This window comes from Mus caroli, chromosome 3, assembly GCF_900094665.2.
Source record: "Mus caroli chromosome 3, CAROLI_EIJ_v1.1, whole genome shotgun sequence".
Taxonomy (NCBI): Eukaryota; Metazoa; Chordata; class Mammalia; order Rodentia; family Muridae; genus Mus; species Mus caroli.
The window spans coordinates 76,815,729-76,830,543 of NC_034572.1; the positions used below are offsets into that span (position 1 = coordinate 76,815,729).

Consider the following 14,815-nt stretch of genomic DNA (forward strand, 5'->3'; position numbering starts at 1 on the left):
GGGAGGGAGGGAGGGAGGGAGGGAGGGAGGGAGGGATGGGGAACAGAAGGCAAGGCAAGTGGATACTCACAAAGTCTTATAAGTTATCCCTGGCTACGAGTTAAACTGTGTGGTCATCCTGCCAAAACAACAGACATGAGGGGATACAGGCAGAGAGCATAGCAATGCAGCTGCCAGCCAGCTGATGCCAAGAAGGACCCCTGCATGTCTCAGAAGGAGCACCAGCACCCTGTCAGCACCTGCACCAAGCCTCTGATCGCCAGACCTGGACAGCATACATTTCTACTGTTCTAAGCACCAGTTTGTGGTACTTCCTGACATCAGTCCTAGAAAATTAACACGGCACACTTGAGCTCAGTTCCCTTTCTTTCTCCCCTACTCTATTCGCCCCCCTCATCTGGCAAATGTCCCTACAGTAGCACAGAGGAACCTCAGGGAATTCCCAGTCTATATAGCTTAGCTGGGGAGTCCCCTCTCCCATATAACTACACATGATAAGCCTTTGTCTCAATGTTATTGCTTCTCTGTGGCTCCCAGCTGCCTCCTCTGGGCCCCAGCCTGCCCCAGTACCATCCAAGTTCCTGACACTCTGAGTCACTGGGTGGGGCTGGGGGAGGAGGGAGACACAGATGTGGGAATACATTAGTCCCTGTAGTGTGAATGGTTCCTGTATTGATTTGACCCACCCCAGTTTCTTAGAGTTCTTAGAACACCTCCAACATTTACCTAATACACCCCAACATTCTCCCTGCCGCATTGCTTCTTTCGTACACACAGCCTGAACTTTGCCACATGTCATAGCAGACAGCCTGGGCATACACATTGCCCTAGATTTTGAGGAGCCACTCCCACTCAATAACTGAGCCTTTTTCTGTTATCAGGCCAATGTTTTCTACCAGATACCCTTCCTTTATAACAAACAGACTGCTTGAGAAAGGTTCTCAGTTCTCAGCTGGAAGCTACCATGCCAGAGCCTAACCCACTTGTTCACCAGTATGCCAAGGCATGCTGAACACCAGGCTCACACTGGCACAACTGGATACCATATGAAAAGAATATGAAAGCATGCTTGGTCTGCTAAACCCTGAGCCAGTGATGACAGGCAAGACTGAGTAACAACCTCTATCTCCCAATTTCTACCTACTGTTTGACCCTACGAGATCACCTCTGCTTCTCATTATTTAATCGTCAACAAAAGTAATTTTGAAATGCGATCTCTTAGATGTCTCACCCTGGACCAACACTCTTCAAGCTGGAGCCTGCATCAGACTCACCCAGAGGGCTCCTTAGCACAGACAGCTGGGCCTCTCCCCTGGAGCTTCTGACTCAGTAGACCTGGGTGGGGTCTGAGAACTCAGCTGGCTGACAAGTTCCCAGGTAAAGCTGAGTCTGCAGGAAGGTCTACCCTCAAGAAGCACTGCCTTGGGTGGTTCGCTCCACACTTGGCCCCGGTCCCTCCCTTGTAAGGCTGTGATGCTACTGGCTTCTCACTGTCCAGCCCCTGCTCTCACTTGGGCAGAGCCCTGATTGTGGTACTGACCACAACCCCCTTGTGACTAAACCCTGCTTTGAGGTTAATCATTCCGCTTCCCCACTCCCTAGGCCAGTGAGGGTGACCTGGAGATGCAAGGGGTGCCTAGGGATGCTACTGAGAAAGAGGCACCAGACAGGGGTTGTTTTAACCCGCCCTTCTGTACGAGGCCTGCAGATAGGAGCCCACTGAGCACAGCAAAACAAGCAGGTAGAAAGAAACCCGCTGAGTGAACAACACCGGAGCCACCCTGCCCCTGGCAGCTGGTTAGGTGACAAAATGCTTTCTTCATTGTTAGAGCTGGCTGAGTCAGGGTTTTCTGTTCCTTACTGTTGAAAATAATCACTAGGCTAAAAAGCAAGCCAACAGACAACTCATCTTCTCTCTCACACCACGGCGGTTTGCAAAGTCCTCGTGTACTACTAAGCCATGTTTAAATTTTCCAGATTATTCAAGGACACAGCAGAACATCCATGGAGGGTTAAAATTGAGCAAAAGTATAAAATTAAAGTTCAGAACCAACCGAATATTAAAAGATCCAACTCTGGGATAATCTGAAGAGCCAGGCTCGTATTTTCCAGGGGTTTTCCTAAGAACTATCTAAAGAACTGAAGTGCATCCACAACTCAATCCTGGACACAGCTTTGTCCCACAGGGGCACACTGTCAGTATATCCAAGGGGGAAAATGGTTTCTAACCTATCTTCCTTTGCATTCAACACCAGGGTAGACCGGTGTACACAGAGAGAGGCCTCTTGTGTGACATTTGTGCATCATGTCTGTCCTCTGCTTCCACAGACCTGTTACCTTATTTTAGGATTAGGAACAACTTTTCTCATCTACAAAATAAGAAGAATTATTACCACATATCCACCTGCCTATCTATGGATAATCCATTTGAGAATAATCTGTAAACCACATAGTACAGTACCACGGCAATTATTTAAATCCGATTTTAATGGACTAACTGAATTTAGTTTTAGTTTTTAGCCTTTTGTTTTGTTTCTTGAAGATTAATCATCAGCCCAGAAGACTTCATCAACATTCCTACTGCACACATCTGTCTTAGCTATCCCTGGACAGCTGCTTAGATGGCAATGCAGGTAGCATTCACAGCTGAGTAGATAGTGTGGGAGGAATGACATGAGTTATCTTCTATGCATACTGCATGTGGTCAGCCTAGAACCACACATGATGGCCACACTTCACGAACGCCCTGCAAATGTAGTGCTGGGTATCTCAGAGCATCTCACAGGGCAGACCTGCTGCCTGTAGGAGAATGGCCTGGCAGAAGCACGTCACTCAAAGTCACTCCCTGAACAAAACAGAGTTGAGAGAGATGAAAAGTAGGAAAGCTCTCTGGACCTGTTTCTCTATCTGAGGAAGGCTTACCTTAGACAAGAGAACACCAAAAGCACATAAGGCTGCCTTCTGGAGAACAGGAATAATCTTTAAATAACTGGTAATTCCCAACAATTTGTTCTTAGTCCTATGAGTACGGGTGTTTTGTTTACATGTCTGTACACGAGTGTGTGCCTGGTACCCCGGCCTGGGGTCCACTGGAACTGGACTTGAAGATGCTCATAAGCTCATATGGGGGCTGGGAATCAAACCCAGGTCCTATGGAGGAACAGGCAGAGTTCCTAACTCCAGCATCTGTGAAATACCGTCTAGACCATAGCAATTATTTGTAACAACATTCTTTTCCTATGGCGTGTGTTGGGGGTGGGGTGGCCAGACACTATTGCTCTCAGATTTCGCATGTGCAAAACCCTTAACAGCAAACTAATAATTTGATGACAACTCATTTAAAAGAGTAACGAGCTCTCAGGAGACCCCATTATCTTAATGTTGGTGTTCCCAGACAGAGAATACTGCCTTGGGAAATTATTTTAAGTATGAAAATCCCAGGCTGTGCTACTATCTTAAGCAACAAGAAGCATGGAACACCTTTGCAGAATTAATCAGTGCTGCCGCTGTGATGTCAGTGGGGCCCGCTGGTACACCATGTAGAACAATTCAAATCACAATACCCTCCGCCTAACAGCAACCTCACACCATCAAAGCGTCCATCAGTTCAGCCCTCTGTAGAGCTGTGATTTTCCAGAGACATTGAAATCTGGGTTTCCACCGCTTACCAATAACCCTTGTCTCCCTTACTCACGGTTGTCCCTTAGCTCTTGCCTCAGTTCTCTTCTCAAAGCCTTTCCTATGTAGGCTTCAGTCCCAAGGGTTTGTCTGCCTGGGCTGTGCCTCTGCCTGGCTCTCGTTGCAGAAGACCCATCTACTAACTGGGCCCCATGAAGAGATTCTGCAACTGAACACTACATCCTGTAGCAATAAATAACCAGCCAGCCTCAGAGGCGCAAGCGGAGCCTTTTAGTTCTGAGCTAAATCACTGCTCGAAAGGTAGCCCATCTGGAGGCAGGGCAGCATGGCTCCCACGGGACCTGACTGACCACTCACCACTTTCATACAATGCCAAACTCTCCTGCTGCTCCTTCAGGAGCCACTGACACTAATGAAGGGGCTTGCCTATTTTTATTACAGAATAACACTTGACAATTCTTGGAGGATTAAAAAATTATGTGATATGGCACTACTGAAGGTTCAACTACTCAGTATAAACTCGCAAATAAACACAAAACTAGCCACTGCAACAGTCTATAGAAAGATGTATTTAAATAGCTAGAAACAGCAAGTGAAAGGCTAATTCCAGTAGACGTGATTTTTAATTTCAATTAAAGATAATAACTATATAAATGAGTAAAACTTTGCTAAAAATTTCACAACATGAATTTTTAAAATATTTTTGAAGGTTTTTGTGATTATAGAACAGTTCTAATATACACCACGAAGCGTGTTAAGCCTATATTGTATATTAAGAAAACATAAACTACAAGACTGATTACAAAGAAAACCCTCATGTTAAAGCCATGAAGACCATGTCGAAATTCATTCACTTTGCAGCATTCCCTGTGCCCCAGCCTCGTGTAAGGCACGGAGGACCTTTACACTGACAGAGACCTGATGGACAGCTCCCTGAACCATTTGACAACTGCAGCGGCTCACTGTGAAGCCACAACCGCTAACACGGGTACTAAAGCTGTAGTTTTGCCAGCAATGACTGACTTAGTCTTGGATATGGAGAACACGTTAAACACAGTACTTGAGTTAAAAGACTGATGTTCAAAAGCATGCTCTTGTAGTATAGAATCTAGCAGCTTTTCAAGTTACTGAGTCTGGAACTGAGCAATCAACAGGAGGAGTATTCAGTTGGCCCCTGGGTACCACAAAACGCAGTTTCCACAAGGAGCCAGCACCCTGTGTTAACACTAATGTCAGAGTGCTATACGCAGCACCATTCAGGGACGTAGCCAGAGTAAAGGGAGGGAGGAAGGGAGGATGAGGCAGAGAGGACACACCGCCATGTGGCTGGAGAGAAATGAGAATGTGGGGAAAGACCCTGAACCACAAGTGACCTTCTGTGCCTGTGCCATGCTTGGGAGTCAGTAATGTGGCCCCAAAACAGGCTGATGTCAAGAGGAAGGACTCGACACATCACTGGGATGGGAACATGAAGACCTGGCTGAAGAGGGGCAGAAGGCTCTGAAGCTGTGCCCCACATCAAAGGCTGCTGATCCTGAGAGGGTATGAAAAGAGCGAACAGACGGACCCGCCCGCCCGTCCTCCCTCTCTCCCTCCCCCTGTACCTTGCTGTATAGAGCATGCTAACAATAGTATTAGACCAGTGTGCATGCTCTTTTCACCCAGAGCTTGAAGCTGAAGGAAGAGCCCAAGAAAGAGCCCAGGAGCTCAGTTCAGGACATATTAGCTTTAAAGCAGCTAAGATAACAGAAAGGTATCGGTGCACACTGAGACCTCTAAGCAGAAGGTGCAATCTGTTTTCCATATATACATATACATGCATACACACACACACACACACACACACACACGTATATATACACGTATATATCACAACAAAATAAAGGTTAAGTGGCTGGGGTGCACCTTAGTGACAAGGTGCAGGGAGCAAGAGAGAAGAACTGCAAAAGGACAGGAAAGCTGTCAAAGAAGGATGACAGGAATGTCCTCAATGGGCCCCAGGCGCCAAGTAAGACCCTATCAAAAGATGAACTTTCTGAAGGCAAGCAGAGTAGTGAAAAGCAGCTCCCTTCCCAGCAGGCCTGGAGCCGAGGGATCCCCTGTAGACTCAATGGAAACTTCCCTCAAGATTTGTGGCTTCTGCCAACAACTGGACCCTCAGCTGCTGAAAGGTCACCAGTGTCTTGTGGTTTTCCAGCTCCCAGGATCTGCCATTAACTGACTGGCTTTAAGATGCTTCAGCACCATGTTCGCTGCTGCTCCTAGGCCAATAAAAATACATCCTAAAAATCAAAAGGGACTCAGTCTAGAGCTCAGGAGTAGAGCCCAGGCTGGGGTTCTATGCTCAGCATGGTACAAATTATCACCAACAGAGACCCTTCCACACACACTGTCCCTAGCCAGGCAGTGTTTGTGATTTCTATAATTCTTTTTAAAGCTAAAATAACAACATTATTCATTCCTCAGCAATTCTTAAAACTTTTCAGATCCTATCAAATACTACTGTGCTCCAAAAAGGCTCATCAAAGAGATGTGTACCAGGGAGCCAGGCCGGCCTCCCAGCGCGCCTTCACTCAAGCAAGGGCTGGACCTGCTCTGGTTCGCTCGCTCTCATCATCTCCCAAAGCAATCTTTCTTTCTTGGCAAAGTAGATTGCTGCTGCTATCTGAGAACACCCAGGGGAGGAGGAGGGCTGGGGAGGAGGAAGGTAGAGAGTTTTCAAATAGTGCACTCCTGGCTCCCAACCAAACACAATTACAGAGCTTCCACAGAAGATGAAGTCAAGATAACACAAACAAAATTGTCACCAAGGCCAATTACACTGACAGCTTCCTCGACTGGAGAGTGAGGTAACAGGCAAGCTGCTCTGGAGGCCTCACGACCTGGTCAGGCCTCACCTCAAGCAGCCTTGGCGGTGCATCTCTAGTGCTCCAGGGCAGTACCAACCATGCTTTCCCATAAAGCAGACTGTTTCACGGTCAAGATTATTTCTCTAGTCTCAGGTTGTTATAGTGGTAGCTGCTCTAGGACATCAAGGCAGAAACACATGGTTTTGTTGAACTGATAAAGGCAGCTCAATTGGCTTCAAGTCCATCTATCATTAAAAGTTGGTATTATGGTGCAGCTCATTAAATTATTTTTTTAAAAAGGCTATTGAAAGGCATAAAGAGATTCTAATGACTTCATAATAAGATTAACAATAATGACATGAAAGCAGAAGGGAACCCTAGTGCTGGGCTGTACCCAGAGCATGAATACTCACATGAAGTACTAGATACATAAACAAGAAGAAGCAAATCTACACAGAAAGAATTCCAAACAATTTGCAATGATGCACCAGAATTCTATGCAGTAAATTTGCCTCATAGAATATGGAATGAGAAGAGGCGGGGAGAAGAACTCACAGCAGGGAACCCTGACAGACAGCAAGACCAACCCAGAATCGAAGCAGAAAGTGGCACTGCCACATCCCCTCCCAAGCTGTGACAGGGTGGCAAGACATCTTGTCTTCATGGCCTTCCTCCTGACACCCTAGGGGACTCAGCCATGAGAAAAATCAGCAGACAAACTGAAATTCAAGGACATTATACAAACTACCTAACCCCCTCAAAAGGTCATCAGAACTGGAGAAGCAGCTCCGACAAACTGAGAAACAACTATGCCCAAGAAGGTACTAAAACTTCACGAGGGATCCCGGGACCCAAAGCCCATGAGCCCAAGGTCAGACTCAAAAGCAGGGGCCCTTAGCAGGCGAGGAACGTTGGATTAGCTGATTAGCACACAGCATACAAATCCATACACTGATGTAAGCGGTGAGCAGCATACTCGCTGAATTCCCACTGAGAACTCAGGCAGGCTGCAGATGCCTCAGCCCCGCAAAGGAAACACTAACGACATTCAAACAAAGTCCAGAACCTGGGTCAGAGTAAGAGACCAGTGTTGGCTTCAAGGCGACAAATGTACCAGAATACTAGAAAACCTTAGCAGTGCCAACAGGGCATCCTGCGTGACAATTATGCAAGCCCTCTCTCTGTATCTCTGTGCCTTTTGTATAAATCTTCATCTATTCTAAAGCAAGTCTTGGTGCATTTAGGGTTTGACTTTGGTTTTAAAAGATGTGGTCCTATGTAGTTCTGGAGGGCCTCACACTGAGAATGTAGCCAAGGATGCCCTTGAACTCCTGGTCCTCCTGTTTCTATCTCCTAAGTGCTCAGGTTATAGGCAAATGCTACCAGGTCTAATTCAAACATTTATTTTTAGAGTCACAAGATATGAAACTGGAGTGAAGAAGTTTTAAAAAACAACTGAGCAATAACAACTTTGCAGTAGGTCACCAATGAGCAGTTCATACATGGGTCGGTGACTATTTACCCATCACACAGCACGGCACTGAGGTAATTCTTACAACTCCAGAATCTGCATTTCTAGAAATGGACACAAAGAAGGCCCTCTACGAGGAGCATCCCCGCCCCCCATGTCATATTATAATCTTCACAAACCAGGAACAATCCCTAAAAGCTGGAAGGAAGGAAGGAAGGAAGGGAGGGAGGGAGGGAGGGAGGGAGGGAAGNGAAGGAAGGGAGGGAGGGAGGGAGGGAGGGAGGGAAGGAAGGAAGGAAGGAAGGAAGGAAGGAAGGAAGGAAGGAAGGAAGGAAGGAAGGAAGGAAGTCAGAAAGTAGGTTAAAAGCAAAGCGGAGACAAAATAACAGCAAAATCCTGGACTGACGGCCACCAGCAGCATGAGGTACCGTCAGGCGGATGCAACAGCAAACCTTGGCTACGGAGGCGCAAGGCTGACACTGAAGGGGAAGGTGCTCTGAGGGGACAGAGAAGTTCTAAATCTCTGATGCTTGTACAACTGGGAACAGGCTAAAACATGAGTAAACAGGATGGTACGTGAATTATAGCTCGAAAAAGTCACCACCAGGCAGGGTGTGTAGCAACCATTCTTTCTGGTTTGTTTTTGCTTTGTTTTAAGACAGAGTCCTCTTTCTAGGTAGCCCTGGCTGGCCTTGAACTCACAGAGACTGGCTTGCCTCTGGCTCCCAAGTGCTAGGAGGCAGCAAACATAATTTTTTTAATGAAATAAATGACATAGAAAATGGATTTGACCTCTCTGTATTCTAGAATATCTCAATGCGAATAAACTATGCCATTCATGGAAAGAGGAGAAAAAGACACAACAAAAGCTGGAGTAAAATATAAGCGCTGGAGGTGGGACTGGTTTACTAACACTCCGCTTTACTCTCTATAAGCAAATCTACAGACTACACACACCTCATGCATGCACATACTGACATAGCCACACACGTGCCATCTAATGCCTTTAAGTTGATAGAAACCTGACAAAGGGGCTTGTGAAATGGCTCAGCAGGTAACAGCATCACTTTTATTCACGACAACCAGAGTTCAGTCCCCAGGCCCCTCACGGTGGTGGGAGAGAGCCCACTCTCTCAAGCTGACCTCTAATCTCTCCATACACACCATGGTGATGGGCACATGCTGTCTGTCTCATGCACCAGTAAGAGAATAAATGTGACCTGAAAAAAGAAAACTGACAGAAAGAGACTGCCCTGAACTGTGTGTGATGGTGTGCACATCTGACCCCAGCACCTTAGCACCACCTCAGCACCTCAGCACCCAGAGTGCAGAGACTTCGGAAGTTCAAGGCCAGCTACGGAACAAGTTCTAAACTGCCCAGGCTACAGAAGACCCTGTTTCCAAATGTAGGGGAAAAAAAAATGCTATTTCTCATTAAGAAGAAAAAGGTAGTATGTAACATGCACAAGGCCCATGGTTTGATCTCCAGCAATACACCAAACTAAATAAACAAATAAAAATTAGAAAAAAAAACAAACTGGTAGGGAAAAGAACTTAATTCAGCTCTTTTTTTTAAAGACATCGAGACAGGGTTTCTCTGTGTAGCCCTAGCTGTCCTGGAACTAGCTCCACGAACCAGACTGACCTCAAACTCAAGAGATCCTCCTGCCTCTGTCTCCCTAGTGCTGGGATTAAAGGTGTGCACCACCACCACCAGGCTACTAATTCAGCATACTTATTACTGACTGCCACCCTCCCTACAAGGCAATACAGGCCATGCTTGCTGTGTTATGTTCAGCACCATGCAGAGTGTGACCTCAACAGATGTTTCTGAACAAGAGGGAAGGCCTAAGTCCACCATGGGAAAAAGCAAGGCTGTGCAGTAAACCAGAGAGTACTGCCAACAGCTTTCTGCATCATTTTAAAGCCAAATCAGATTAACAATTAAAGAGTGTAGACTACACAGCAGTCAAAGAGAAAGGAACATTAGAGATGGTATTAAGCACACACACAGACACATATGTAGACTTCAGATGTCTGGCCCGCAATGCCCTTGCTTTCCTTACCTCTGTTCTTGAGAAGGCTCCTCCATATCCTCTTCAGAATCGCCCTGTAGTAAGAGAACATCCATTAATAGCCGTTTCAAAGAAACACAGTCACCAAAAGTGTCGTGATGAGCTGCAGCGAATGCCTACGAGTGACTGGCACAACAGGCACCAGAGCTTTATGACGCTGCTGTACCGGGGGCTGCCGAGATGAGCCAGTGCTTAAAAATGCTTACTGTTCTTCCAGAGGGCCCAGGTTGGCTTCCCAGTACCCACGCCAGGCAACCCACAAGCACCTGTAGCTCTACCCTCTGGGGATTAAATGCCCACTCCTGGCCTCTGTGGGCACCACACATACATCTACATACTCATACTCACATATAGACACACAGACACAAATAAAAATAAAATCCTTTGCTTGAAAAGGATGTTATAATGGCAATCTAAAGCCATAAACTGAGAAGTGGTCTCTTAGACACTCACGTTAAGTAAATAACCTTCTGCTTTAAAAACACCACCCACGCATGATTTCAAAACAACTTCGATATCATAGCAAGAGCCTCTTTTAACATTTTAAATTGAATCATAGAAGATATAGTTGGATGCTATAGCCCCCAAGTGCAGAAAGCATATTGTTTAGCTGGACATAGTGGTGTACCCCCCCCCTTTAGTCATAGTACGAGGGGCCTAAGCTGGTACAGAATGGTACACATAGTGAATTTGAGGTCAGCAAGACTGCATAGTGAGACCCTGTCTCCAAAAATAAATAAATAGCAATTTAAATTTTAAGAAGACATTGTTTAGCTCAGAATTCTATTAATGAATATGTTATACTTGACAGCAATAAAAAGGCTGCTAATTTTGTAAACTAAGTAACCACCACCTTAAAAGCTCTTCCACGTATGTCAGGAGGAAAGGCAACTGAAACAGCAGCAGGGTAGAGATGTAACAAAGCCAAGTCCAGTTAGGCACCCACGGTGCCCAGACCAGGTACAGCCCAAGTGGCATGGCCCTTCCTCATAGTTTCCAGGCTCCTGACTCACCAGCTGGCCATTTCTGGCCCCTCTACTCCAGGGACAGCTGACCGTCTGGCCTCTCCTGTCTCTTCCCAGGGTCCTCTGCACTTTAACTTCAGCATGTTAGAGTCTGGAGGGATGGCTCAGTAATTAAGAACCATAACTGCTCTTCCAGAGGAGCTGGGGTTTAGTTCCCAGCACCTACATCAGGCAGCTCAGAACCACCTATAACACCTGGCTTCTCTGTGCATCAGGCAACCTCACACACAAATAAATAAAAGTAACTAAACCTTTTAAAACAAGCACTTCAGCACGTTAATCCACACTGAACCTGCAAGGCTAAGACTGCTTCCTCCGCCCCATCTCTCAATCACACTGCAGACATTCCACCAATGCCCATCTTTCTCCAAGGCAAACCTCAAGCCTCAAAGGCGAACTCTGCTCTACACTACACCAAGCCTGGCAACCAGTCACAGCAGTGACTCTGCAGGCATGGCACATTGCTTACAACTGGCCTTACTTCCAAATGCCAGGACCTCCACTGACTCAAGCTCCACTCCCCAGTGAACTCAGTGTCAGGAGTGCCTGCAGAGACGCTTCTGATCTCTTTCGAGCCAGCCCCACTTTTGCTGAGAGCACCATCACAATGCTTGACCCCTAGGTAAACCCTCCAACAGGAAATCCAGATCTGTCCACTCTCCTCCACTCTGCCCACTGGCCCCCCAGAAATACCCGGGCCTGCACTGCCACAACGTACAGGGCTCTCTGCTGTGCTATGCCACTCCATTCTGCAAGCATCAATACAACACCAATCTTCCTGCACGGCACTCCTTACCCACCAGTGCATGCCCCTTTTCAGTGTCCCTCCCTGCTCAGTACTTGAGGGTGACCCAAAGGCTGAGGCAAAAGGGTGGAAGGTTTCCAGACCAGACTGGGCTAACAGTGAGACCCTGTCTCACAAAACAGAACATGCTCCAAGAGCTCCGCAGTGTTCAGGAGCTATACTCCAAACCCTTTCAGGAAGGGTCCGCCCAGCCCCGCACTGGCCCTGACACACCCGTACCCTCCCTCCAGACCAGCAGGCTCTGGCTGCCATTTAAAATGTCACAGTAGAAACTGAACTACATTGTCTACGAGTAATGCTCAGGGTAGGGCCCCTTCTGGCCTTAGGCCGTAAGTGACCCTCTGGGAGACACTGGCCTCTCTTCTCCAGTCTTAGTTTAAGCGCTTGAAGGCCGTCCCAGGCATCACCAGCTTCATCTGCTCAAAGAACAAGACCAAATCTTCTCTATTCCTCCTACCCATCCCATGCCCCAGGGCCCTTGTACTGGCTATTGCAATCCCATGCTGCTTTTAAGGGAAGGCTCACGGATCTTTTCAAAGCAACAGACAGGGACCTTTTCACTCAGACTGCAGGGTCCACTCAGGCAGGTGTTTTGATTTACTGTAACACCATCTGCACCTGAAACAGAGCCTGGCCAGCAGGCTTAGTGCAACCCAGCTGTCTCTGAGATGCTAATAGCTCTCAGGCTTTCTGAAAACTTCTAAGCAACTTTCTCTGGATCAAAATAGAACATGAAGTTACTTCCCTGTAACATAGACTCTTATCACCACCAAAGTACTTGTCAGAGGATACTGAAACATAATATCTCCGCCAAAAGTGTGGGCCCTGGAGCTAAACACATCCCAGGTTCAAATCCAGCACAGCTACTTTCTTATTGCAGCAGGTGACTTATTTACCTGCAGCAGACCTCGTTGTCTTTCAGGTATAAAGCCAGGCAAAACACTTCACACTCTATAGGATATAGATATGAGTGAAGCCCACACGGCACTTAAACGATGCAGACAGTTCTCAACCCAAGTTAGTCATTATTTTTCAATATTGACAAAAAGAGATTAAGCCAAAAATAAACCTCTAGCTTTCCAAATACTAGTTAATGATTCACTGACCAGAGTTGCAGGTATTACATAATGCTGCACCTGGGATTAAAAAACAAACAAATAAGCACATGTTCACTGTACCGTTCTGGTTAACTTTCTGTCAATTTCTATTATCCATACTCTCAGACTTAAGAGTGGAGAAACTCAACAAGACATGGTATTTTTAAAGACAAAGTTTTCTTCTTCATCCCTAAGTCAGGAACGTTCCACTGTGCTATCCCAGTGTTCGGTGTTTGCTCAATGACTTTTACAGGTGTCAGAGCCCCGAGCCGGGCTGGCCCACCCATCCCACCAAGGTCCCATGCCGGGCCCAGCACCTTCATCTCCGCTCTTGGGCAGTCATGAGTGAGTCCAAGCAGACTGGGACTGCCCCAAATGTGGTTCTCACAATAACAGGACAGTGAACGCTTAGGCATTCCATCTGCCATCTTTAGGACTTGAGTAACTTCATGGATAAAAAAGTGGGGCCAGATATGACAACCTCCTCTCCTCCAAAGGCATCATGGGTGACTGTTGAATGCCGACGACATATTGTGGCCACAGCAGAGCCCTCAAACATCAGTAGGGACAACAAGGCACACATGGTTATCAAAACGCTACAGGAAATTCAGAAAGGAGATGACGGCCATAGCATGGCAATCTAAGACTCAGCAGGGACCCAGCCACGAAGTGCCTGCATGCCAGAGTTGGCATCCATGGTTCACACTACAGACAACACACCGGGCTCAGCAGACCCAGCACCAGCCTGGAGGGAGAGTCCCAGAGGAGTGACAAGAGAAAGAGACAGTCAGACTGCCGGAGACCCCAAAGGCCAGAGCAGGTCAAAGGAATATCACCGTATATATGTGGATCAGTAAGGCACACAAAGCGTGTTATCTTATACAAATGCAGCTACCACTGGACAGCTAAGGAAAAAGTCTGTGTGGTTTCTGCACCACCACCACTTTGGATTCAGGGTCCTGGATAATGGTGTGTGTGTGTGTGTGTGTGTGTAACTCTAACAATAAAGTCAAATGGGTTTTTCTTTCCTCTCATTCTGACAGATAAATAATTTTTTGTGTTACTATACCAAATAATTTCCTAACAGGTGACTACATAACAAAAATACATAAACTGGGCTGGGGGACATAATTCATTGCTACCAGTTGCCTAGCTTGTACAAGGCTGAGGCACATCCTTAGGCCACTAACACACTAACACACACACACACACACACACACACACACACACACACGAATAACATCAATATCAGCTTAACCACAGAGCCCATCATACTGAGTTATCTGCCCTGGTGCAGCCCCTTCAGCAAGGGAAAGTGTTTATGTTTTCCATGACCAAGCTTATGAGTTGGCAAAGAAACCACCAAGATGACAAGCACCCCGGAGCTCCTCTGAAATTAAGTTGCATAAATACCCTACTCTGCCGGTGAGAAAACTGGTGACAAAAAAAGAGGTATGCTGGGCCCAGATACAGCCCAGAGACTAGAGCATGTGCTTAGCACATGCAAGGTCCTGGGTTCAACCTCTAACAACAAAAAAGGGTGACTTAACAGGCTAAGTGGGACTCATCAGGACACAAACCTAGACACCTAGAGACAAGATAGTCCGGCAGCTTGTAACAAGTCAGTTCGAGGTTTTTTTGATTTTTTTGTTTTTTGTTTTTTTTCTTTCTTCCTTTTTGGTTTTTCAAGACAGGGTTTCTTTGCATAGCCCCAGCTGTCTTGGAACTTGCTCTGTAGACCAGGCTGGCCTCCAACTCAGCGATCTACCTGGCTCTGCCTCCCAAATACTAGGATTAAAGGCATGCACCACCACTGAACAACTTCATGGTTTTGGGTTTTTTTTTTTTTTTTTT

At 46.6% G+C, this 14,815-nt stretch overlaps 1 protein-coding gene across 1 annotated transcript in view; it reads right to left on the reverse strand.

Annotated features, from left to right (window-relative positions):
- The window catches only part of Tmem131l (transmembrane 131 like), a 142,235-nt gene that overhangs the window by 123,705 nt on the left and 3,715 nt on the right, over positions 1 to 14,815 (reverse strand). Inside the window, exon 3 of the mRNA XM_021157333.1 lies at positions 10,026 to 10,069. Coding sequence (XP_021012992.1) covers positions 10,026 to 10,069 — 44 coding nt within the window. The remainder of the gene's footprint in view (positions 1 to 10,025; positions 10,070 to 14,815) is intronic.